Source organism: Triturus cristatus, chromosome 6 (genome assembly GCF_964204655.1).
Source record: "Triturus cristatus chromosome 6, aTriCri1.1, whole genome shotgun sequence".
In the NCBI taxonomy this organism is placed as follows: Eukaryota; Metazoa; Chordata; class Amphibia; order Caudata; family Salamandridae; genus Triturus; species Triturus cristatus.
In genome coordinates, this window is record NC_140589.1 from 1,091,164,331 (window position 1) to 1,091,191,433 (window position 27,103).

Consider the following 27,103-nt stretch of genomic DNA (forward strand, 5'->3'; position numbering starts at 1 on the left):
GCCATGAAAAGGGGGTGTGGAGATACAGTGCAATAGGTGGCTGGGTAAAGAAGCAGGGGCACAAAGGCCTCCCTACCCTTTAGAAGCAAGTTTGCCAAGGAGCGAATATGAGTGACTGTCTTGGATATGGCCAAGGAAGGTGGGCTATGGGGCATCATTTGTGGGTTGCAGCTTGCCTCTGTGTTTGGGCAACCCCGCAACTTTCACACCCAAATCATCGATCAGATAATGTTTCTAAACAAGTTCCTCATTCATTTTGTAAGCAATTGTGCAAAAGGAAAGGGAGGGAGACAAATAAATGGCATTCTTACAGGGTGGGATCACTGCGGGCATATCATGTACAAATTTAAAAACATCTCTGAAGTGCGGAATTCTTCGTGGCTAATTACACTATGTTGGATGTGGCCGGTAACTTCCCTGTGCTTAATTCTCCTAGGGCAACTTTCTGGTGTCCATGTATATGGATGGTCTCCAGAGGTGCAATGGGACTTTGTTGAGATTTCTTTGTATAAGATTTTTCTGTTATTCAGATCTGGAAAATTCAGATCCTACAAATTGGGGAGCAGCAAAAAGTTTAAGGAATAGTGAGAAGTCTTGTTTTACATAAACCACTGTTTCATGTCCTACAAAAGTATGTTATTATAGAACTCTCATTCTTTTGATGTATTATCACCCAGACTGAAATATTCCTACTCTATTTGCAATCTATTTCTATACTTGGTATGTCTAAATTGGACAGGTGACCGTAATGTAGTTATTTTCAATCTCTTTTAGACGGGGTGGCTTTCATTTACTCTTTTGCTATATTTAGGTTACTTTGTCATGTTTATGTCACACATAGTTATTGTGGACTTATATTGAGTACTGTGCACGCTTCTCTCTTTTCTAAATAGCATGGGCCGAAATTAGCATTGTACTTGTATGAGTTAATACATGAACACAAGGAAGAACTGACTAGTGAAGAGTTATCAACTGCACGATTGTTCATGAAAGAATTGGCACTGGCTGGCTATAATTACATTCCGCCCAGTGCACCATCAAAGCCAAGCCTTGTTAATGCCATCAAAGAGGTACGTGTATGGACTCATCTTTACATTGACTGAAATATGATTATTTTTTTAAACGAAAATTTCAAATTGTAATAGATGTAGCAAATGTTTCTAAGGTAGAGCATTCATAGCAAATATGAAATGGCCTAATTTGGCATCCGGTACTAAACTCGACTGAAAACTACGATTTCATGTTATTTATTTTTGTTCCTTTGTTCTTACTCAGACACTTGAAGGGCCGCCTGGCCGGAATTGCCACAAGCTTGGAATAATACAACTAGTTGAGTTGTATACAAACAAATTGTACCTCCAAATGCACACAGGTACTCTTGGGAAGGTGATTGAAAGAATATATGTTTTTCTGTCATGTGCAAAGTTCACAGGACGCTGAACAAAAGCAAGGGTGTTTCTTTAAAGCATCCTGTGAACCTTGCACATGACAGAAAAACGTATATTATTTAATGGATAACCATTGCAAGTTTTTCAGCAGCATCTGAATATGACAGTCTAGAAGTACTAATCACAAGTCTAGAGGTATGATTCTGGATCATTTGCATCAAAGTGTTCTATACTCAGGTGAGCCAAGGTGTAAGGAACTGATTATGGCAGAGATAGCCCATCTGAATGAAACACGTTAGTTAGATTCCTTACCTTAGAATATCCACAGGCATCAGGCTGGATCCGGAAAGATTTTTCGTCAGCAGTACCCTTGCGCGTCGGTAGGTGTCGTCTGCGACTTCGCGTCTGTCGTCGTGATCGCCGTAGTACTCAGACGCCGCCTTCGCGCGCTGACGTCAGTTTTTCTTTTTTCCGCGCCAGTAAGCGCAGATCCGGGAAGAGCATACCCTTAGTCACTTTGTGACTAACTTTTTGGACATTTTTCTCTCCATTTCCGAGTCGACTTCGACTCCTGGTGCCGGTAGGGTTGCCCGGGTTCAAGCGGTGCGACGTCTGTCACCGACTGATGTCGGTTACCGACCCCCACTATCGGTGTCTCTACTGCCTTGGGGCCGACCATGATGACAAGTCGTGCACCAACTGCCGGGCGTTGACCTCGAAGGCTAGGCGGGAGCGGTCTTGTAAGCTCCTCGAGATCCGGCAGTCGGCTCTGCGCCGCTCGAGGTCCCGGTCGAGGAGGAGGTCGAGGGACCGGTCGCGGAGCTGAAGTCATCACCGCTCGTCGGGATCCAAGTCCACAGTAAAAAGAAGTCGAAGAAGCGACATCGCTTTTCTGACTCCCCTCGCCGGTTGCGCGAGAAGGCCGAGGGTTCGAGTGGCACCACCCGCGCGGCTCTGCTGGAGCCGCAGGAGTCGCGTCCGGCCCCATGCCTTCCGGTCCCTGGGCCTCACGCGACTCCGGGCGAGATTTGGGACTTCCTCGTGGCCATAAGGAGTCTCGCTCCGCCGTCGATGCCTGCAGGCATGCCTCTGGGCCCCGCAGGTCCGAATGGGGGGCCTAGCGAGCCGGCGGCTTTGGCCCCGGTGCCGTCGTCGACTTCGGTCCCGACGCCGCTGGTCCCTGTGGGATCCAGGCCTACATCCCAGTCAACCTTACGACCCCTCCGCCGGTGCCGACCCCTATGGTGCCGCCCCGGTGCCGTCTTCGGACGACGCCATCCCTAGTTTCAGCCCCAGTCAGGGTCCAGCGTCGGAACGGCGCCACCCGGCGCCGTCCCCGGCGCCGATGGATGAGCATTTCATCCATAACCCGGTTCCGTCTTTTCTGCCTGTTTACCAGGAGACGGATGACGGGGAGGACTGGGAGGGGTCTGAGGACCCTTTGGCACAGCAGTGCCAGTTAAGTCAGGACTGGGCAGACGAGCTGGGGGATGCCTGACACTGGCTTTATCTCTCCTCCTTCCGTGGCTATGGAGGAGGGTGCGACTTATTCTTTGGTGCTGCGCAGGGCTGCCGCGGCCCTACACCTGGAGCTCCCTGCAGCAGCCGTGAGGACCAACCTCCCCACTTAAGTGCTTAAACCGCCAGTAAGCTCTTCGGAGCCTCTACTGCAGTTCAATGAGGCCCTTACCGACGTTCTGATGGGCACTTGGTCCAAGTCCTCCACAGTCTCTCCATTGGATCGGAACGTGGCCCAGCGCCACCGCCCTGCTCCGGGCGACCCCAGCTTTCTGTCGGTACACCCCACCCCTGACAGTCTGGTTATCCAGGCCTCTACGTTCCAGACCGCCTTCCCGTCTGCTCCTCCGGATCGGGAAACCAAAAGGTTGGAGCAGTTTGGGAAGAAACTGTTTTCCTCCCTCAGTTTGGGGTTGTGGTCCATTGATACTGCGTGCCTTTTGGACCGTTACACCCACTCCTTGTGGGATACGGTGGCGGACGTGCTGCCCCAGTGTCCGGAGGAGGCCAGGACATGGCTCGCCCAGGCTCTTGCTAAGGGGCGGGATGCAGCGCGGTATTCCATTTGATGTGGACTTGACACCACGGACTTGCTGGGTAGAGTGATTGCGACGAATGTGGCGATTCGTCGTTACGCCTGGGTGAGGTCCACGAACTTTTCAGGGGATGTCCAGAGCACCCTCATGGACATGCCCTTCGATGGCCGACGCCTTTTTGGCGACAAAGCGGATAGTGCGCTGGAGCGCTTTAAGGACTCCAGGGCTACAGCCAAGTCCTTGGGCCTCTCGGCCCCGCGACCACAAAATTCTGCTATTCGCCCCTTTTGTTGCCAAGGAAGGGGCGACTCCTCACGTCCGCCTAGCCACCGGCCGCAGAACCAACCTGCACGCGGTCGCGGGTTCCGCCGTGGCGGTTCTAGAGGACAACGCGGTCAGTCCACATCCACCCCGGCAGCATCCGCCTCAAAGCCACCCTAGTCCGAGCTTTCAGGCCCATTCCACGCCAGTGGGCAGCAGAGTTCGCCATCACCTGCTCCACTGGCGCTCCATCACTTCGGACAGGTGGGTGCTGCAAATCGTCCGAAGGGGCTACTCCCTCCCCTTCGAGACGACCCCACCAGCCATGCCACCACAGTGCCACCGTATAATCACTTGAATCTTCTGCGGGAGGAAGTTACGGCCCTCTTGGCCAAAGAGGCCGTCGAGCGCGTTCCTGGTCCAGAAGTAGGCCGTGGTTGCTATTCCCACTACTTTCTGTTTCCCAAGAAGGGCAAAGGGGGCCTACGCCCTATCTTGGACCTCAGGAGCGTCAACACCTTCCTCCGGAAGGAACGGTTCAAGATGCTAACTTTAGCTCAGGTTCTGGCTGCCCTCGACCCTGGAGACTGGATGGTAGCGTTGGACTTGCAGGACGCCTATTTTCACATCCCCGTCCTGCCGGCCCACCGGCCCACCGGCGTTACCTGCGGTTCACGGTGGGTCAGGAGCACTTTCAGTTCACCATGCTCCCCTTCGGCCTCACTAGTGCCCCTCGGGTGTTCACGAAAGTGATGGTGGTGGTCGCAGCTCATCTGCGCTGATAAGGGGTTCCAGTCTTCCCCTATCTCGACGACTGGTTGTTGAAGGCGGTCTCACCCCGAACAGTTGTCTCCCACCTCCAGACTACGGCCGACCTCCTGCATTCGCTGGGGTTCTCCATCAACGTGCCAAAGTCACATCTGAGTCTCTCTCAGAAGCTCCTCTTCATCGGAGCGGTCCTGGACTCTGCGCAGTTTCGGGTCTATCCTCCCAAACAGTGAGTTCAGGATATTCAGGCTCTGATTCCGATCTTTCAGCCTTTATCCCGAGTTTAGGTCAGGTTGACCCTACGGCTGCTGGGTCTGATGGCCTCCTGCATCCTGCTGGTATATCACTCCAGCTGGCGGATGCGAGCTCTGCAGTGGGACCTGAAGTTCCAGTGGGCTCAACATCGGGGCAACCTGTCCGACCATGTCCTGATCTCGGAGGGCACTGCAAGACAGTTGCAGTGGTGTCTCACGGACCGCGATTGGGTCTGCGGCAGATCCTTCTCCCTACCCCAACCGGAGCACGTAGTGGTGACCGATGCGTCCCTCCAGGGATGGGGGAGGCCACATGGGAGAGGCGGAGATCAGAGGCCTCTGGTCTCCGGCGGAGTCCCGGCTCCATATCAACCTATTGGAGCTGCGGGTGATCCGGCTTGCACTGAAGGCATTCCTTCCCTCTGTTCGGGGAAGTGTAGTGCAGGTGTTCACGGACAACACCACCGCCATGTGGTATTGCAACAAACAGGGCGTGGTGGGGTCGTGGACCCTTTGTCAGGAGGCTCTCCGCCTCTGTACATGGCTGGAACATCAGGGCCTCACCCTGGTGGTTCAACACCTAGCGGGCTCTCTGAACGCCAGGGCGGACTAACTCAGCCGCCGGTGCATGATGGATCACGAATGGCGTCTGAACTCGGACGTGGCACAAGGCCTCTTTCGGAAATGGGGAGAGCCTTGGTTAGATCTATTCGCCACCGAAGAGAACGCACAATGTCATCAGTTCTGCGTGTTGGACTTTCCAAGGCAGCACTCGCTCTGAGACGCTTTTCGCCGCGAGTGGAGTTGCGGTCTGTTATACGCCTTTCCGCCTATACCACTTCTACCCAGAGTGCTGGAGGGGATCAGGTGCGACCGGGCCCAAGTCATCCTTGTGGCTCCGGACAGGGCTCGAAGATACTTGTATCCCGAGCTACTCAGTCAGTCAATCGATCCCCCGATTCGAGTGCCTCTTCAGGAGGACCGCCTGTCGCAGCAGCAGGGAACTGTCCTCCACTGAACCTGTCCAGCCTCCACCTCCATGCGTGGAGATTGAGCTGCGGCAGTTGATGCCATTTGACTTGCCTCCTGAAGTCTGTGATGTCATTCTGGCAGCCAGGCGTCCCTCCACTAAAACGGTATACGCCTGCTTGTGGAACAAATTTGTGGCTTGGTGCACAGCAAAGGCTGTGGATCCCCTTTCCGCCCCTCTTTCTGAGGTTCTCCTCTTTCTTCTTTCCCTGGCCCAGCAGTGCTCTGCTCTGGGCACCATCAAAGGATATCTTTCAGCTGTGTCTGCCTTCTTACGGCTTCCTGATCAGCCTTCTCTTTTCAAGTCCCCTGTTGTTAATAGATTCTTAAAAGGCATTACTCACATGTTTCCTCCTGTCCCCTTTGTAATGCTTCAGTGGGACTTGAATCTGGTGTTAACCTATCTGATGTGCGCTCCCTTTGACCCACTTCATAACTGTCCTCTCCGTCTTCTCACTCTCAAGACTGCTTTCCTGGTTGCTATCACCTCTGCTAGAAGAGTGAGTGAGCTCCATTCTCTTTCTTCTAAGCCTCCTTTCCTCTCTGTCCATCCGGACAAGGTTCTGAGGACTCGCCCTACTTTTCTTCCTAAGGTGGTTACTGCCTTTCACATTGGGCAGTCTGTTACCTTGCCCTCCTTCTTTCCGCCTCCGCATCCCTCGAAAGAGGAAGAGAGGCTCCACCGTCTGGAACCAAAACTGCGCTCTCCTTCTATCTGGACCACACAAAACAGTTCCGGGTGGACGACCAACTCTTTGTTGGCTACGTGGGCGCTAAGAAGGGGCGGGCAGTGCACAAGCGGACAATCTCTCGGTGGGTCGTTTTGTTCATTAAGACCTGTTATTCCTTGGCTAAGAAGGATCCTCCTGTGGGACTGAGGGCCCATTCCACTCGGGCCACAGCAGCTTCTACTGCCTTGGGACGGGGAGTCCCTCTGCAGGACATTTGTCAGGCAGCTGCGTGGGCCTTGCTGCACACGTTTGCCAAACATTACTGCCTGGACAGCCAAGTCCAGAGAGACGGCTTCTTTGGCCGTTCCGTTCTCCAGAACTTCCTGGTGTGATCTTGGTTCGCAGACCCACCACCGGGGTTGGTATTGCTGGGGTATCTATTCTAAGGTAAGGAATCTAACTAACGTGTTTCTTTCAGATGAACAAGTTACTTACCTTCGGTAACAATATATCTGTAAGAAACATTAGTTAGTCAGATTCCTCACCGCCCCACCCATCCTCCCCGTTCTGTGAACCGATATCTAGGGTTAAGGTCATCTCTTTCAGGGCCCTAGTTTCATAGCACCAGTGTCGGTTTATTGCATGGCTCTGCGTTTCTGGCGTGGAAAGCTATGTACAGAACTGACGTCAGCGCGCAAGGGCGGCGTCTAAGTACTCCCAACGTCATCCCGGCGATCACGACGGCGGACGCGAAGTCACAGACGACGCCTACCGACGCTCAAGGGTACTGCTGACATAAAATCTTTCCGGATCCAGCCTGACGCCTGGGGATATTCTAAGGTAAGGAATCTAACAAACTAATGTTTCTTACAGATATATCGTTACCAAAGGTAAGTAACTTGTTCATCTCTTATCCTCCAGGATAAGTTAAATGGAATGATTACAAATATTCCCATGTAGTGGGAGCTCGTAGACACCAATACAAAAATGTTATTGACTAATGAGTTTCATGTCAATTTTATCACCTAAGCTATTGACTGACCTGACAGCATAGATAGTGAGCACTTCTAATCAGCCTACAAATTAAACTAGCTTGCAGCTTGACCATTCATTGTTACCACCGCAGTATTCTCATCATTAAGATTTAACAAAATGCTCTCTATCTACTCCCAGATGTACCTCATTCTCTGATGGGACTTGATACAAGCTGAGAAAACATGTCCCTGCTGTACATTTTGGTGTTTCAGACATACACATACAAAGTATCCCCTCTTCAGTGAATGAGCTTGGCCAGAGGGGCAATGTAGAAGTTAAAGAATTTTGGTGAGATCCCTGAACTCTGGGGCACTCCACAATCCAGTGGTAAGTGAGAAGTAGTAAATGAAGGGAGGCACACAAATAGAGTATTGCTAGTAACAAAATAATAAAACCATGGCAATGCAGATCCAGTTACCCATGCAGCACATAGGTGCTCCATCAGGATATAATGGCTTGTAATATTAGATGCTTCTGACAGGTCTAATAATTTGGGGGCACTAAAACTGCCATCATCAGCAAGCATCCAGTCATTAACATGTACTTGCCATCAACTGTGCAGCTTCTGCTGGTAGAAAGCAGTGTATATTTTAAACGGTTAGCTGCTGTAGGTAGTACAGTACATTTTTCATGACTGCAGTGTTGGTAGATATTTTTCTCAAAATATGCGTTTCTATGGCTGCTTAAATTGGTTGGCACCTCCTTATTTCATTTGAAAAGTTATATTATCTTAGAGGTTCTAGATTCAGTGCCTGCAATAATTTCAAAACTTATACTGGATAGGAGTCAGATGGTACCCCTTTAAAATGCTGTTGGAAATTTGTTAGTATTGAATGCAGCAAATGATGACTGCCTATGCTAGGATGGTAAAGCAACTGAGTTGACTTTACATTTAATGAGTTTTGTTTCCTCTGTGAAGCACTAATTGAGTAGCAAAGCTGCTGTGTTCTCTGCACAAAGGAATAAATACTAAAATGATTTTTTTTATTCACTTGAAAATTGAGTTTTTGTGGGTTGTTTGCATGGATAATCATATTAGTGTGCAAATTGTCCTTCTTGCCCTTATGTTAGCTTCATAATCTCTCATGGGTGTCTTAAAAAGTGGAATAGAAGAGTCATTATACAATCTACGCCAGTTAAGCTCTTCTTGGTGTATATTGGTTGTTTCTGTAGCCAATTGATAATTAAACCCCAGGGGAATTTACCCCTCCCAGCACTTATAAACTAGAGAATGCAACTTCTTTCTTCCCAGAAGTTCCTGTGTTACTGTCATACTAATCAGTAGGAACTAATCAGTAGGAACAACAGTCCTGTTTTACCGAACAACGTGAGGTGCAAACAATCCTCTACGACCAGGAAGTGAGTAGTGTACTGCTACCAACCACACTTGGCCCCTTCTCAAAATGGAGGTGCTGCTTGGGGAAGTGAAATCTGACAACATGGTTCAAATCAGCCTGCTCTAATGTATGATATGTCCTAGTTATCACTAAAGGTAAATTATTTCCTAACTGCCAGTGGTCCACTGTCTTTAATAATATGGTCCGACACCATATTACAAAAAGCCTCGACCAAAAAAGAAAAGGTTCTCCCAAGGGAATACTACAACAAAACCAACCCAAAGTGAACATGAAGAATAGGAAAAGGGCATTCTGTGCCCACAAATACATTATGTTTAACAACATCATAGAAATCAAATTGGCATAGACCACCATGTGCAGGACTATTTATCCCTCTCTTAATGACTTCTTTCATAACTTCAGATTAGCAGTGAGACATGGTTATCTGATCACTTCCTATAACTTTGACTTTTTATTCCTCACTGACTGTTGTTGAATAAATGATCGACAACCAATGCTAGAGCTCCTCATGTATCTTGTTTACTCCCATCATCTGCTTTGATCGAACTGGGAAAATTGGTTGGGATATAGACTGAATTAAACGTGAAACCTGTTTGAATAGAGACATCTATCCGCAGAATCCCTACCTTGTGAATTTCCCCAGGCGAGTGACTGGATTCAGATGTTTTTCATAAAACTCCCTCACAAGTCAGTAGGTGTGGCTTCACGTCTGGTCCATCCAGCCCCAGATGTGATGCTAGGGCCACTGTATCGGCACCGCCTCTCCGTGTTGATATCAGTTCCTTTTTGGTGCACCTTCCGATGTGGATCTGGAACCTCCTCCCTCAAGTCTGTCAGACTTGACAGAGTTTTTCACAAAACTTTCCAGTGTGCATGGGCCATGCCCCCTCCTAAAACTACAGGATTTAAACCGTGCAAAGACTGCCACAAGCAGATGTCAGTGAGAGACCCACACAAGGTGTTTCTCTGGTGTCTGGGCTCCAAGCACGATTTGGCGTCAGTGAGAAATGTGCCAAGATAAATATCGAAGCCATCTGTACCCGTAATGCCAAGCTGTATGTCGCGGATTATTGACCGAAGCTGAAGAATGTGCAGCCTTGATTGTCGATGCATGGATGTGCTCCAACTCATGGGTCTGATCTCGTGACTGTTTATCCTCAAAGTTGAGATTGTCAGGTAAATCTAAGAAAAGAAAAAAAACAAGTAACAAAAGTCCTCTGATGGTTCTCCCATGTCACACTACTCCCATCGCTCTGAGTAGCATGACACCCGAGGCCACAAACTCGGTCCCCAATCCCCAGAACTGATTCTGACTCTCATGCCTCTCCAGCTCAACTTTCTAGGCCTTGTGGCGAAGCCGCAACAGCTCAGAGAATTTAAAGAGGTTATAGAATAACTCTTTGGTACCCAACCAGATCCCTACAATGCCCCTTCATGCCCCAAGAATCTGAGTTAGGCTCCAGTCAGTCAACCAACGGTGGGTCTGCCCCTGTTGCCGACTATGCCACTTGCTCCTATGCCAACTGCAGCTTCCAGTTCAACGCCAATGCCTTTTATGGCACTGCAGCCCTGAACACAGATGCCAGAAGGAGATCTGATTGTCCTTTCAGGCTCTGAGGCGAACTTGGACTAAACTCCACAGATGTCTTTCCGACCTCACCTCTTTCCCATTCTGACCCCAAATCATTACTGCAGTGCCTACATGGATTCAGAGATGACAATGACGATTCTAGCAAGATTTTTGATGATGAGAACTTATTTCTTAACTTACAGGAGGCCAGTGGCCTGGATACCTCCCCTGACATTGCCCGCCATCCTCCACTTCCAAATGTAGCCACAGAAGAATCCGCGTATTTTTCCACAGTGGTTAGGATGGCACCCGAAGAAGTGCACCACATACTACCCACCACTAAAGGGATAACCAATTTGTTGATGTAGGAAGCTGGCTCTGTATATACTATACCAATGTAAGGTATAGTGTGCACAGAGTCCAGTGGATCCCCAAAGGCTTACATAGGTAAAAGTAGATACTTTCTATTTGTGGTAGTGTGGGCGCCCAGTAAGGCTTTATCAAAGGGTAGCATTAAGCATTTATTGTACACACTCAGGCACGAAATTATGTCACACACACAAGGACTGAACTCGGAGCAACTGTTTGTATCAAAAATATTTCTTTGTTGGATTTCATTTATAGAACCAAGCAGGACTTGGTGCTGGTAAATATGATAGTACTTTTCGAGACAGGTTGTTAAAAAGCTAGCTGGATGAATAATTATTTTTTTTACAGGTTTGTCATTACTTTTTTTTTTTTTTTTTTTAAGAAACCTTTATTCTGTAAGATCAGTGACACAGCTATTCAGCCGACAACCCGGAGGTACGGCAGCTTTAAAAACACAACACATGCTAGCGTCAACATTCCAATGACAGGAGAATCGAAGGTTCTGTTTTAAATAAACACAAATCCAAACCTAAACACAAGCAAGGCGATAAGTACTGTAAGCACCAGAAGGGGTTCTCATCAGGGGAAGCGAGCCCCATTTCGTCTAACAGGCACAGGTCGATAGTAAGGGAAGGGAGGGGAAGTCAGAGACTCGAGAAGACATACACATATCAGCAAGAAGTTCAAAGCCGGATAGAAAGCTAAGGGGAGAGCTGCTCCTCGGGCGGATCCGGGTCCGGGGGCAGTTGTCATTACTTTTGATTACTTTCCAGGATTACTTTTTCTCCTCAGTGTGATCTGCCTAGAGATCACACTGGGACATTTCCTGGATAAAAGATAGGTAAAACAGTTTTTCTCAAAACACAGTTCCTTAGGTTTCCATACTAAAGACCCTCAACACTTAGCTGCACTAGGGCGGCCGTGTGCAAAGTGTTTAGGTCCAATGTTAGCCTATGGAGCTAGGGACCCGTCGGTTGGTGGCTGCTCACGAGCAGGCCACAAGGTTGAGGGAGCAAAACTCCTAGAGGTACGCATAGGGCAAAGGGGATCCAAGTTGGCACCCAAGGTGCACCCACAGCGGCACAGGGATGGCCGGATGCAGGGTGCTGGATCGACATTGGGAGCCCTGTGGGTTTCAATGAGGAAGCTCCGGTTAGAACAAACACTTCAGGCTCACGCACGAAGAACTTCTGGAGGCAACCACTGGTTGGAGAGGTAAGTTGGGATCTCTAGGAATGGAGGGACACAGTCAGTTGGGCCACCCAAGGACGTGGGGTGTCTGGTGTAGGCGTCGGATTTTCCTTACCGTCTCCTGTCGCGGTCAGGGGGATTTTCCACATAGAGGCTGCAGGCATCGTCGGGAGACTTGAGGTAGGTTAGGGGTCCCCAGATTCTAGGTCAGGATCGCCGGGGAGAACTTCTCATGGTGTTGGGCCACTCGTGCTCAGGCTGTGGGCGTCAGGTGCAGAGTGGTGAAAACTTGCGGATTTGGAGCCAAAGTGTGTTTCTTGAGCAAGTCCGGTGCTCACAGGAGACAGTCTTTTTAGAAAAGGCATGGCAGGCCCTCTGGGTTCTGGGGGGCTGAAGGCCACACTGGTATTCCACTGGATCAGGTCGAGGTCGGACCAGGCCGGCAGGGCTGGGAGCAAGTCAGTTGGTGTCCTCCGTGTCCTTCTTTGTCTTCTTGCTTGTCTGAGGAGGCAAGGTTTGTGGTTGCCCCTAAATACTCCATTTAGTGGCATTTCAGGTAGGTACAGTTTGGGACAAATGAGTCCCTTCCTTGGGGTGGGTCCACCCCCTATTATTCCACCCTCCAGTGGGAGGGTGGCATAAGCTGCACTCTGGTTGGTTGGGTCCCCTCATCTTCAAGATTGCAGGGACTGAGAGTTGTGCTTTGCCTCACCTCTCCCACCTGAGAGTTGGGGTTGACAAAGGTGGGCACACCTCTCCTCCTATCTTGCTTTTCCCGCCTATTCTCCCACCAAAAGTGGGGGTCAGAACCGGTGGGGCCAGTTGCTGGGAGCAGTAAATGGCTGGGCCAGCTCACAAAGGCAACATACCTTTGAAGCTTCCCTTCTGTGGACCCTCCCCATCCTGTAGTTGGAGGCTTGGCACCTCTGCTCAGGATTTGCTTTGTTTCAGGACCCCGAGAGTGGGAGGCTCTCGACCCAGGGTCCAGAAACAGGTCTGGGGGTGGCAGCTGGCGAGCAGCCAGTCAGCCAGGACACTAGAGTTATGTCGTTTTTCAGGGGGCAGCTCTACGATGCCCTCTGAGTGCATTTGGCATCATCCCTCACTGGCATCATTGTGGGTTTAATGTGCTGAGAAGTTTGATATCAAACTTCCCAGATTTCAGTAAAGCCATTTCGGTGCTGTGGAGTTCGTAATGACAAACTCCCAGACCATATACTCTTTTAAGGCTTTACTGCACTTACAAAGTCTAAGAATGGACTTAGGCACTATAGGGGTACAGGGCTCATGTACCTGTACCCTCACCAGTAGTATAGTGCACCCAGCTAGAGGGGTGGCTTACCTATGCCATGGCAGTGGATTGTGGGCATGGCACACAGGGACGTGTTCGATTTCAAATCTTCACTTTGCTCTGCCCCAAAACACACAGCCTGCAATGGCAGTGTGTGTGTGTGTTGAGGTACAGGGCCTCTAAGGATGGAAAAATATGTGCTGCGCTCCTTAGACTCCTTCCCTGGTCACAGTTGTAAGAAGCTGGCTCTGTATATACTATACCAAAGTGAGGTATAGTGTGCACAGAGTCCAGTGGATCCCGAAAGGTAGGCAGAGCTAAAGTTAGATAGCACCCCACTCTCTATTTGTGGAAGTGTGGTCAGGTAGTAAGGCAGTATCAGAGGACAGTGTTAAGCATTAGTTGTACACACTCAGTCAGCAAATGAATTCACACACTCAAAGACTGAAGGTGCAGAGTGGGACGGGTCTGCGGTGTCCGGCCTGAGCCAGAGGTTGCAGATGAACAAATCCGGTGTTCATGGAAGACAGAGACTTTGTAGTTGAAGGCAGGCAGGTCCTCCTGGGCTTTCGAGGTTGCTGGCTGCAGGACACACCAAGATTTCGCCAGAGCAGTTTCGAGGGGGTAGACAGGCCGGTAGGGCTGGGACCAAGTCAGTGGGCGTCTTCCTCTTGTTAGCTGCTGCACGGCTGTTCGGTCCTTCTTCTTCTTCTTCTTGCAGGTTCTTTTCTGAGGAAGCAAGGTTCAGGGGTGCCCTAAATACTAGATTTAGGAGCGTTACAGGTAGGTAAAAGGCAGGGACCAATGGATCCCTTCCCTGGGGTGGGTACACCCCCTATTATGCCACCCTCCTGTGGGAGGGGGGCATGAGCCTGTCCCTAGTTGGCTGAGTCTCCCCATCTTCAAGATGGCGTGGACTGAGAGTTGTGCTTCACCTCGCCTCCCCCACCTGAGGAGTGGAGTTGGCAGAGGGGGGCACACCTCTCTTCCTCACTTGTTTTTCCCGCTGGTTCTCCTGCCCAAAGTGGGGGTCCGAACCAGTGGGGACCAGTTGCTGAGAGCAGCAAGTGGCCTGGGGAAGCTCACAAAGGCGGCAAGCCTTTGAAGCTTCCCCTTCGTGAACCCTGCCCATGCTTTGGGAGGAGGCTTGGCACCTCGTCCCAGGATGTGCATTGTTTCAGGCCCCAGAGAGCAGCAGGCTCTCGACCCAGGGGTCCAGAAACATGTCTGGTGGTGGCAGCAGAAAGCAGCCACTCAGCCTACACACTAGTGGTAGGTTAGTTTTCAGGGGGCATCTCTAAGATGCCCTCTGTGTGCATTTTTCATAAAATCCCACACTGGCGTCAGTGTGGGTTTAATGTGCTGAGAAGTTTGATACCATACTTCTCAGTTTTCAGTGTAGCCATTATGGTGCTGTGGAGTTCGTAAAGACAAACTCCCAGCACCATATACTCTTAATGGCAGCACTGCACTTAAAATCTCTAAGAATGGACTTAGACACTGTAGGGGTACAGGGCTCATGCATTTGTACCCTCACCACTGGTATCGTGCACCCAGCTAGGGGGTGACTGATCTATGCCAAGGCAGTGGGTTGTAGGCATGGCACACAGGGATGTGTGCCATGTCATGTCGACTCTTCACTTTATTCTGCACCCACGCAGCCTACAAAGGCAACGTGTGAGTGTCAGGGTACAGGACCTCTAAGGGTGGCACAATAAGTGCCTCAGCCCTTAGAGGCCTTCTCTGGTCACAGTGCCCTGGGTACCTGTGGTACCATTTACCAGGGGCGGACCTGTGGCCAGATATGCCAATTGGGTTTAGGCTTCAATGCAGTTTTAAGGCAAGAACATAGGCCCTGGGTACCTGATTAGCAGGAGCCCAGGGCACACTCTGTCAAAGTACATCAGCAATTCAGCAAAAAGTGGGGGCAACCATGCAGAAAGAGGGCACTTTCTCACAACAGTGCCCTTGGTACCCAGGGTACCTTTTGCAAGGGACTTGCTTGAGGCCAGAGAGTGGCCAATTGGGTTTGCAACACTACAGTTTTAGGGAAAGAACATAGGCCCTGGGTACCTATTTGGCAGGAACCTAGGGCTCACTTAGTTAAAGAGCATCTACATCAGGCAAAAGGTGGGGGGTAACCATGCAAAAAGGGTCTCTTACCTACAGTTGACAGAAGTGCTTCAACCTGGATAAACTAAGCAGGAGCTTTTATGCCATTTAATGAGGGCCTTAGGGACACACTGTTGGGCACCTGGACAAAACCAGGATCTTGTCCTCCAGTCAATAGAAGATACCAAGTTGACACAGGCCTGCTCAGGAGACCCTGCCTTCTTCCTCCAACATCAGTCACCAGAAACTCTGGTGGTACAGGCCTAGACCAGCCATTTGAACCCTCATGCGTTTCCGACCACCCAGCAGATAGAGAGACCTTCGCCAAAAGGATTTTCTCCCCAGCCAGTCTTGCCCTTAGATCAGGTCATACCAGTTGCCTCCTGTGGAGATGTATGCATGCTTTATGGGACATAGTGGCAGATATCTTGGCCACTGTCCCAAATGATGTAAGGCCAAACCTCCAACACTTTTTTCAAGATGGACAAGATGTGGCAAAGTCCTCCATTCAATCGAGCTTGGACAAAACTGACTGGGTAGAGCAGTCGGCAGTGATGCTTAGGAACCCCACTTGAATTCGCTCCACCGGCTTTTCCAGTGACCTACAGCAGTCACTGATGGACATGCACTTCGAAGGGACCCATCTCTTTATAGACAAGGCGGATTCAGCTCTAGAGCATTAAAAAAGACAGTAAGGCAACATGTGCTCTCTTCGGCTTGCTCTGTCGGTGGGCTAATTCCCCCAACAATTTTGCCACTTTTGAGGCTTTGACTGGAGATATAACAGAGGCAATGCAAGAAAGTACCTCAATAACAACAGGGCTGTAGAAATAAAAACCTTTGTAGGGGTTCACTGATGCACCTGGTCCTTAAACCAACAAAGAAGAGATTGGCATGGAAGTTGTAATATACAAATAATGCATTTATTAACCTCACATGAGGGAGACTGCGTCAATACGGTACCCTCAGGCCGCTGTAGGAGGCAGTCTAAGGAGTACAGAGAACAGGGGCCTTTTATACCCACACAGGGGCTCAAAAGGAGGCAGTAGAAGTACACATGAGAAGAGTTACACACATAGATGGTCATACAGAAAATGCACCGTCAACAAGTAGGAGGAGTAATGAGTTGCTGACATCAGTTAGAACAGCCTGACAGTTACAGTCTAAGGCAGGTGCATGTGCAGCTACAGACTCTTCTGAGCATGTGCAAGGCTCTGGCTCAGTGCTGAATTAGTTAACTTTATCACATGACACAAGCAGAATACTAGGGCAGTCAACAGTGAAGAGGGAGAATGCACATGGTGAGCTCATGGCTAACTAAAATGGCTGCCAAAAACAAAATGACTTCAGCAGATGCTAACAGCTATTGCAGCTAGTTTTCCACAGGCCTATCGGTCCTTTTGAGCTAAAGGCAGGGGATCAGGGCAGCAGCATCCAAACCTCAAGGGCAACAATCTACCCAAACCTCAGTGCCCCCTCTAGTGGCTGCCTCAAAACTGCTTTAAGACACCCTCAGTAGCGCACTACCACCCAGTTGGAAGTCACCTCATCTTTTACCTCCCCTGGGTGGAGGAGCTTGGCATCCGATCGATAGGTGTTCCACATTGTGGAACATGATTAATCCTTACCCTTCCTGTTAATGTCACCCACACTACAACACCTTCTGGGAGGCCCATTTGTCCATACTCCAAGGGAAAATCCGAACTCTTGGCCATGTGAACCTTTGAAAGGTTGTTGTCATCAGAAATTGGGTTTGCTGGGTGTTCCTGTTATTTCCTGGTGCCAAAAAAAGACAGAGGCCTTTGCCCCATCCTAGATCTTTGCCCTTTGAACTTTATTTCTTCTGAAGGACAAGTACAGAATGCTCACCCTTGCCCAGGTTCTGTCTGCTGTGGATCGAAGAGCCCGCATGGCAGCATTGAATTTGCAGGACTTGTATTTCCACATTCCCTTTTTGTAGTCTGACAGGCTTTACCTGTGGTTTTAAGTAGGCTAAGAGTATTTTCAATTATCCATGATCCTCTTTGGATTTGCCAGTGCACCTGAATGTTCACAAAAGAATGGTGGTGGCTGCTGCCCATCTAAGGAGGTATTGAGAATACCAATCTTCCTGTACCTCAAGAAGTGTTTGCGGAAGGCAGGCTGACCTCAAACAGTTGTAATCCACCTCCAGACGACGGCTGACTTGTTAACATCATAGGGCTTTTCTGTAAATGTGCTGAAGTCACACCTGACTCCTTCACAATGGCTCCCCTTCATCAGAGCCAATCTCGATACAGTGCTTTTCCGAGCATTCCATCTGCCTCCACTAGTCCAGGACATTTGGGCTATGATCCAGATGCTTTAACTTGACCTGGGTTTCAGTTTGAGCAGCTCTGAGGCTTGTAGGCCTCCTGCATCCTGATTGTTGACCATTGCAAGTGCCACATACAGGCTCTGCAGTGGGATCAGAAGTTTTAGTGGACTCGGCACCAAGAAAACCTTTTGGATTCTAGCCAGGTGTTGAAGGAGACTGTGAAATACTGTGATGGCTACTTGACCACATTGGAACAATGGCAGATCATTCTACCGACTGCACCCAGAACTAACATTTGTGACAAATGCATCATTGCTAGTTTGGAGAGGTCATCTGGCAGTGCTGGAGATCAGAGGTCTTTGGTCTCCGGCAAAGATCCTCCTCCATATCAACTTGTTGGAGTTTCAAGCTATTCATTCCTTCCTGCCATCAGGGATGAACAAGTACAGGTGCTCACAGACAACACAACTGCCATGTGTTGCTGCAACAGACAGGGCAGTGTGTGGTAATGGATCCTGTGCCAAGAAGCTCTACAACTATGGAAGTGGCTGCATGCTCAATGCAGCTCCCTGAGTGCCCAGCAGCTGGAAGGATCTTTAAACGCCAAGGAGGTCAAACTCGGCTGACGTTGCCTATCGGATCACAAATATCGGTTACAATCGAAGCTGGCTTAAGGTGGTTTCTAGCAATGTTAAAACCTTGGCTCAATCTGTTTGCTACTGCAGAGAACGTGCACTGTCCAAGCTTTTGCATGTTGGGATTCCACAGGTGGTTTTACCTCCGAGCCACCTTCTGCATGAACTGGGGCTCAGGACTCCTGTATGCCTTTCTGCCCCTACCTCTCCTGCCCATACTATTGAAAATGATCTAGAAGTACCTGGCTCAAGTCTTCTTAGTATATCCAGTCTGGGCAAGGAGAGTTTGGTAACCAGAACTTCTGGGGACAAGTATGTCATGCGATTAGGCTGCCCCTTCGGGAGGACCTCCTCTTGCAACTGCACCGAGTATACACAACCTAGAACTTCATTCTTGGAGACTGAACAGCAACAGCTGATAGATTTTGATCTTCAAAAGTAGTTGGTGTCACACTGGCAGACAGGCATCCTTCCATCAAAACTGTATATGCAGCATGTTTGGAGAAGTTTCTTGTGTCCTGCGAGACTCCTTGTGTTTGCTTTGTTCGCCCTTAGTTGGAAGGATATGCCCAGACGTGGGTCCCTTGCTCACTTTGCCACTGGATTCAAGCTAGCCTGGCTGAAGAGGGGTGTTACCCCAAAACCGGTCCCAGGATGCTTGTTTGCGGTCCAGGGAAGAAATGGCTTGGCAGTTCGGGCTGGACTGTTCCCATGAGGCACAGGGCCAAGACTGATATGCATATAGCTGTGTCTGAACTGGGGTGGCGAAGTGCGCTAAAGAACGATGATGGATTCAACCCAGATCTGTGATTGTAGGTGAGTGTCTGAAAAGTTTTACTGCTCCGCCCATCATCTCCTTATGTTTGCTTTGTTCGCCCTTTGTTAGCAGGGTATGCCCAGACGTGGTTCCTAGCTCACTTTGCCACTGGATTCAAGCTAGCCTGGCTGAAGAAGGGTGTTAACCCAAAACCGGTCCCAGGATGCTTGTTTGCGGTCCAGGGAAGAAATGGCTTGGCAGTTCGGGCTGGACTGTTCCCATGAGGCACAGGGCCAAGACTGATATGCATATAGCTGTGTCTGAACTGGGGTGGCGAAGTGCGCTAAAGAACGATGATGGATTCAACCCAGATCTGTGATTGTAGGTGAGTGTCTGAAAAGTTTTACTGCTCCGCCCATCATCTCCTTATGTTTGCTTTGTTCGCCCTTTGTTAGCAGGGTATGCCCAGACGTGGTTCCTAGCTCACTTTGCCACTGGATTCAAGCTAGCCTGGCTGAAGAAGGGTGTTAACCCAAAACCGGTCCCAGGATGCTTGTTTGCGGTCCAGGGAAGAGATGTCTTGGCAGTTCGGGCTGGACTGATCCCATGAGGCACAGGGTCAAGACTGATATGTATATAGCTGTGTCTGAACTGGGGTGGCGAAGTGCGCTAAAGAATTATGATGGATTCAACCCAGATCTGTGATTGTAGGTGAGTGTCTGAAAAGTTTCACTGCTCCGTCCATCATCTCCTTGTGTTTGCTTTGTTCGCCCTTTGTTAGCAGGGTATGCCCAGACGGGGTTCCTTGCTCACTTTGCCACTGGGTTCAAGCTAGCCTAGCTGAAGAGGGGTGTTACCCCGAAACCGGTCCCAGGGTGCTCGTTTGCGGTCCAGGGAAGACGTGGCTTGACAGTTCAGGCTGGACTGTTCCCATGAGGCACAGGGTCAAGACTGATTTGCATATAGCTGTGTCTGAACTGGGGTGGTGAAGTGACCTAAAGAATGATGATGGATTCAACCCTGATCTGTGACTGGGGGGTGTGTGTCTGAAATGTTTCAGCACTCCGTTCATAATCTCCTTGTGTTTGTCCTGTGAGATTCAGCCTTTACAGTCAAATTTGTCAGACATTTTATTGTTTTGTCTCTCCCTAGCCCAGCAAGGCTGTGCTGTGGCGACAGTTAAGGGTTATCTTTCAGCCTTTCTAGGGTTGCCTGATCAGCTATCCATTTTCAGATCACTAGTTGTGATGTGTTTCTTGAAGGGACTGAAAAACATGTTCCAGTTAGCCCTTTTGTGATGCTGCTGTGGGACCTCAGTTTGATTCTCCCCATCTTGGTGTGCATTCCTTTTGGATTGATGAACAACTGTCCTGTGCGCTTTTTAACCAAAAAGACAGTGTTCTTCATCACCTCAACTCTGCTACACAGGTGAGTGAACTCCAGGACTTTTCCGTCCAGCAATCTTACTCCTCTTTCTTTCCGGACAAACTGATCCTCTAGACAAAGTAACTTTCTTGCCACATAGGGAAATCCATTTATTTGCTGCCTTTCTACGCTCAACATCATCAAAGGAACCGAAGCATCTTCATCTTCTTGATCCTTGGAGAGCCCTTGGTTTTTACATCAATTAGACCAGTGATCTTTGATTAGACAATCAACTGATTGTGGGCTTCTCTTGAGGCAAAAAGGGCAAAGCAGTACAAACATGTGCAAAATTCCTATCGGTGGAGGTCCGCTGTATAGGAACCTCCCGCAGGAGCTCCAGGTTTTTGGGATTACCTTTTGGTAGATATCCCTTGATAAACCGTACTGACACCGGCTCGCCTCCTGCCTACACATCGGGAATTTACTGGACAACTATTTGGACGCACAACAACAAAGGATAAGACGGCAACTCACCTGATATGATTGTCTGACCACCGTGGCAATCCTGGCTTGCAGCCACATTACCTGGTCAGCCCGACTCCAGCGCTGCTTGAAGACTGCCCATCACAGCACACTTAGGGCTTCGTGAATTTTATCCATCGATGTTGGTGTGATGCCGGGTCTCGACGCTCTGCTCCTAGGAACTTGATAGCGGGTGGGCCCTGTAATATCTACTGATTATTGCCAGCCGATATGGATCTAAATTAATTCTTCAGCTTCAGACTACAAAAATGGCGGCCGACAGTCTCCGTGTCTGGCACTCGCCCCGGGCAGTGTTCTGAGCGCGGATCGGTGGGCAATCTATTCACCAGCCGCTGATTACAGAATCACCACCCGCTGGTTGAAACATTGTACACGCTGCAGCCGGGATCCGGAAGACACTGCGCATCGCATCGCCCCGAATCTGCTCCAAAGTCCGGCTGGAGGTGGGAGCAACTGGGGGGCATATCGTGTTCACCGCCCATCCATTTCAGACGTCGGATCGCGGAGATAATGGGTCACCTGTTTTGCTGATGTGATCTCCTCTGGTGGTCGTATGGGACGGGCGCCATTTTCCAATGTGTCCTACTCGCTTCCTCGACTGCCCTTCCTCTTGGCCCCAGGTAAAGCTCTTCTGACTAGATCCTTTAGTCAATTACAAAGGGGGAAACGTTAAGCCTGGGAAGCGGACTACTATCTTTCACGGAGGTCCTGCGAGTCAGCTTTGAGCTTTAAAGCCAGGCGCCTGACTTTAACATGGCGCCTGATCGAGACACTAAATAAACCGGGCCTCTCGTCCACACTGTTAATAAACAGTGAAAAAGGACCACACTCAAGGAGGTACAATCAACCGAGTGTGAAAGTCGACTATACAATGAAGTGACTATACAATGAAGTGACTGGACTAGGACAAGGATATCTAAGGGAAAGGAAATAAGGGGGACTACACTGCAGAGATAGAATGAGGGAGTACTATGAGTGGCCATAGCGATCTGTATATATTGAAGGGCTGACACCCCTATCTCCTCTTTTTAACATGCTCAAAGATTTGTTCAGCTCAGTGGGTTTTCAAATATACCGGTAGGACAAATCTTAATTTATCTGTTAGTTTAAAACTACCCCCAACGAACGGGGGAAGGTAGGCAATAAAGAAAAAAGAAATGGACATAGGCCTTGAACATGCAGGCCACATGCCTTCACCATCCTCTACCCGCCCAACCTCTCCAAAAATGCTCCAAAGATGTTCAAGCACAGGCTTATGATAAATCATCCTGAGACTCTTGTTTTAGACCCATACTTCTGCATTAACAAAGGCATTATTTCCAACGACCTTAACTTCCACATGAAAAAAACGTGCCCAATGGAGAAATACCTTCTACGCTTTGCTCCGAATCTCCAAAACAAAGAAAACCCTGCATGCCCTCAAATTGTCGGTTACCGCCTCGGACCTATGCCCAGCGAATGCCACCATTACTATCTACAACAAGGGTAATATTCTTATACAAGCCTCTAACGATAATCTTGATATCATAGACAGGCTCTTCCCTACTCTCAAGAAAGCAGTAAACAGTAAGAATAGCACACTCACTGCACCCTCGCATCTTCAGGATTTAGAGGCCTCCCTAACTCCTCTTCCTCAAAATACCACATCATACTCTCCCAATCTGACATATGTCGTCCCTGACATTGTGCCCAGCCACCCAGACACGTCTGATCCAAATACACATGGGTCCCCTGGCCCAGGTGAGACTGGGTTGCATTTAGCCACCAACCTCAGCAGTGCAGAAACCCCCAATAATCCCTACCACCCAGTCCGTTTGGTCGAGGCCACACGTGGATCCCCCAGCCCAGAAGAGACAAGGTTAGGCTTTGCTACTGATCTCATCATGACAGCCGCACCACTGTTATCCCTGCCGTCCTCGCGGGATGTCACCAAACGTGATGCCACCAACACCGACCTCCTTTCCCCCCCTTCATGCAAAGCAGATCGCTTAGATCCCCCCCACCCACTGTCCTCCTCGATATCTGAGGGGACCCTTACACCCACTACACTCATCCCGCCCATCCAATCACAGAGCACTATGACCATTCCCCAACTTCACGAGGAAGACCCTATCCGGCTGCCCCGCCTATATTCCACCCCCTCACGGATGTGAACCCCACAACAAACCTCCCAGTTCAGCTTCTCGCAACGACCCCTATTGAAGTTATTGCCAAGCAATTGGAGAACGTGATTTTGCAAATAAAACATACTGGTGGATCGCCCTCCATAACGGATCATACACCCATACCTAATGTAGATATCCCCAAGCAATTGAAGAACATGACCATGCAAACTGACACTACGGGCGAATTGCCCTCCATAACTGATCATACACCTACTACCTACTTTTCCAATACCGTCTGGATAACTCGACTTAATGAGTTAGCCACTGACCTATCCCATCTCAAGGACAAAATGCATAACCTATCTACTATCACTAAAGAACTTCTTAACATACACAGAGCCACCAACAACACCGTAAACCAAATCAGTCTCCAAACGAGAAATTGCATCCCCACGAATGATCACACCGAGAACACTAGTCAGTATAACCAATTCAATGTCCAACCTAGTCGACACATATCCAAGTTCACACACCTCAAAGGCTCTAATCAGGGTAGTTTACCCTCCGCATCGTGGCCTAGGAGTCAAGCGATGAACTATCAGACAGAGACATAGACAACCTCCTTACATCCTATGCCCAGACTACAGACAACAGTAAGTCACAATGTGGCACTATTCAATCCATTGTAACCAATCCCCTCAGAGAACCGACTTTCAACAACAGATCCGTAAATAGAGATAACCTCACAAACATCAACTTAGAACAGTTTACCCTAAACCAGTCTATTAAGTTGAAGTGTGGGCTCATTAATTGCAGATCTGCTAGCAAGCATGCTACTGATATATTCAGTCTCATTTTAGAGAATGATTTAGACATTCTGGTCCTCACAGAAACTTGGCTAAATAGTTCCTCCTCTCCCATCCTCGACTTACTGGTTCCTCCTTCCCATGACCTAATCCGACTAGACAGAATTGGGAAACCAGGGGGAGTGGTAGCCTGCATTTATCGTAACTCAATATCAGTCAAGCAAGCGGACTCCATCGGGCTATCCTCCTGTGATTATCTATGTATTAATATCTATGATTCTAAGCGCATCGCCAGATAACTTCACATATTCTACCACCCCCCAGGCGATAATTTGACTTGTATCAACGAGATAATGGAGATCATGGCATCCAATGCCAACTCACAAGTACCCCATATTTTCTTGGGTGACTTTAACCTCCATTGGAACAATGCAAACAATCATATTGTAGGCTGTCTTAAATAGTTTCTGTCAGAACAGGAGCTATCTCAATTGTGTGACAGCCCAACTCATAACAAGGGAGAGACATTGGACCTCATCATTGCAAAAACAAACATCGTCCTACTAGAATCCATCACCCCATGCGATTGGTCTGATCATTATTGCATCCTCTTCACCATCAATATCGAAGTTATTCAAAAAAGGGGCCAACCCTCAAAAACAAGACAATGGAAAAGGAGCTTGCAAAATATCAACCCCATCACCTTGGTAAACCATTGCAACTTCACCCTGACCCTCATGACAGACATGACTGATGTAAATGACCTCACAAACTTCTACAATTCCACTCTACTCAAAGACCTGGAATCTACAGCGCCCCTCCAAGAAAAAAACGTCTCCTCCAAAATTTCCAAACCATGGTTCAATGAGGCCCTGAACTCGGAATCTAAGAGTTGCAGAGCATCTATGGAAATCTGCTGCTACCACTGATGACCTTGAGCACCTTAGAAGGTTAAGGAATTCATACAATAGGAAGACTCTTAAGGCAAAGGCAGCCTTTTTCAGAACCCAGCTGAACCAAGCAATCAACCGGCCAAAGAAACTCTTTGAAATCGTCAAGCAACAATCATGCAATACGAGTAACTCTAGGGAACTAAACGACCTGGCCACACCTACCTGTGATGTGCTTGCCAATTTCTTCCACGAAAAGACTAAGATCATCGAGCTAGACATCCAATCCAAGATGGCGCTCCCGCAATCTATGGTCCAAGATCCTAAATGTGGAACTCTATTCAAAGTACACTTTAATAATCCAGGGGAAGTCACAAAAAACAATGCCTCATGGCACACCTTCTCGCCAATCTCTCAACAAATAATCAACACTCTTCAAGCAATCAACCCATCCAATAATTTCTCGGACCCCCTGCCTCCTGCCCTGTTCAAAATTTTAAAAACATCTATCCTACCGCTATGGGCAAAACTTGTAAACGCCTCCCTGAGTCAAGGTGACATTTCGGACTGCCTTAAAATAGGGCAGGTCACACCTATACTAAAGAAAGCCGACGCCACTCCATCCGATCTCAACAACTACCATCCTATATCCAAAATCCCCACTTTGGCGAAACTATTGGAGAAATGTGTACAAATTCAATTATGCAACCATATTGAGAATTACAACCTCTTAGACAGTCGCCAATCCGGCTTCCGCCAAGGTCACAGCACAGAATCGGCACTCACACACATTATGGATGACATACTAAAAATGCTTGACCGCAATGAGTCATACCTATTGATACTTCTTGACCTGTCCTCCGCCTTCGATACAGTCAAGCATGACAACCTTCTGTCCCTGTTGGAGGAAGGATGGGCCTCTCGGGTACAGTGTTGCAATGGTTCTCCTCCTTCTTTAATAACAGAACTTAAAGAATCAAGATGAATAATTCACTCTCGCAACCTTCTGTGGTCACCCTTGGTGTCCCTCAGGGATCAGCCCTATCACCCGTTCTTTTCAACCTCCTAATGGAGCCTTTGGCGAACGTACTGAAATCAGCCAACATTCTATATCACCTGTACACGGATGACACCCAGCTGTATCTGAAAATCACCACCCCAGAAGACTTCATTGGCCTCAACACTATTCAACTGAACACGCAAAGCTAGCTCACTAACAACCACCTCATGCTGAATACCAAAAAAACGGAATTCATTCTCATCTCGCCACCGAGCCTCACACCGAAGTTAGACCTATGGTTAAGACACCTTACCTCCTTTGACTGTGTTCCCCTAATCATTGACTCAGCAAAATCCCTAGGAATCACTATAGACAAACATCTGAATATGCAGTCGCACATTTCTAATGCCACCAAGGGAGCTAATCAGAAGTTGAGTATACTAAGGAAACTCAAGCCCTTCCTCCCTCAGGCTGATCTAAAAATGGCAGTACAAGCCCTAGTGCTGCCAAGATTAGACTACGGAAGCACCACTCTCTGTGGTCTCCCCAAATACAAGCTGGCTCCACTGAGGGCATCACTTAATGTTGCGGCTAGACTGGTATCAGGAACCAAAAGAAATGGTCAGATCTCTCCAACCTTGAAAGCCCTGAACTGGTTACCTTACGAGGCAAGAATACACCTAAAAGTGGCCTGCATGACATACAAAGCAATTCATAACAATACTCGCAGTTACTTGGCCCTAAAACTGGAAAGGTCTGGAGGTTGCAGACAACTACGAAGCGCGAGTACTTTCCTTCTGAAACCTCAATCCTTCCATAAGAAGAGAAATGGCTGCAGAGCTTTCTCAGTGATTGCACCAAAGATTTGGAACTCCTTACCTCCAGTAGTGCGTGGAATCTCTTCCTTTACCGTATTCAAAAAAGAAGTAAAAATACTACTAATGAACAAATTCATGTCCTAAGTCTCAATTCTAGGCTGTCACAGAGTCATCTATAAGATCCACACACCATTGCCTATCTCCGGTGGAATGAACAAGACTATTTCATGTAAGATTAATACCACAGACCTTAATGCTCAATAACTGTATGTAGTGTAAAGCTTAGCCGGCCTCGGGTCACCCTTGGTTATCTATATACTTTATATCCATTGTAAATCGAATGAGGATATTATATGTTTGTTTGCTTGCACAAGCACCTAATGTTCAATAGCGGTATATTGTACAACGTCCCGGTCCTCTATGTTTGTCATCCATATATTTTATATCTCTTTTGTATGAATTGACACAGTTGTATTCGTGTATACCACCTCATCCATTTATGTTCTTATACTGTATACTGTAAAGCACTCTGATACC

General features: G+C 48.6%; 1 protein-coding gene across 3 annotated transcripts in view; it reads left to right on the forward strand.

The window, feature by feature from the left end:
• LYST (lysosomal trafficking regulator) overlaps nucleotides 1-27,103 on the forward strand; it is a 3,752,809-nt gene that overhangs the window by 2,406,579 nt on the left and 1,319,127 nt on the right. For all 3 annotated transcript variants that reach the window (XM_085611970.1, XM_085611971.1, XM_085611972.1), the window contains one exon: nucleotides 894-1,070. In XM_085611970.1, the coding sequence (XP_085468096.1) occupies nucleotides 894-1,070 (177 nt within the window). The remainder of the gene's footprint in view (nucleotides 1-893; nucleotides 1,071-27,103) is intronic.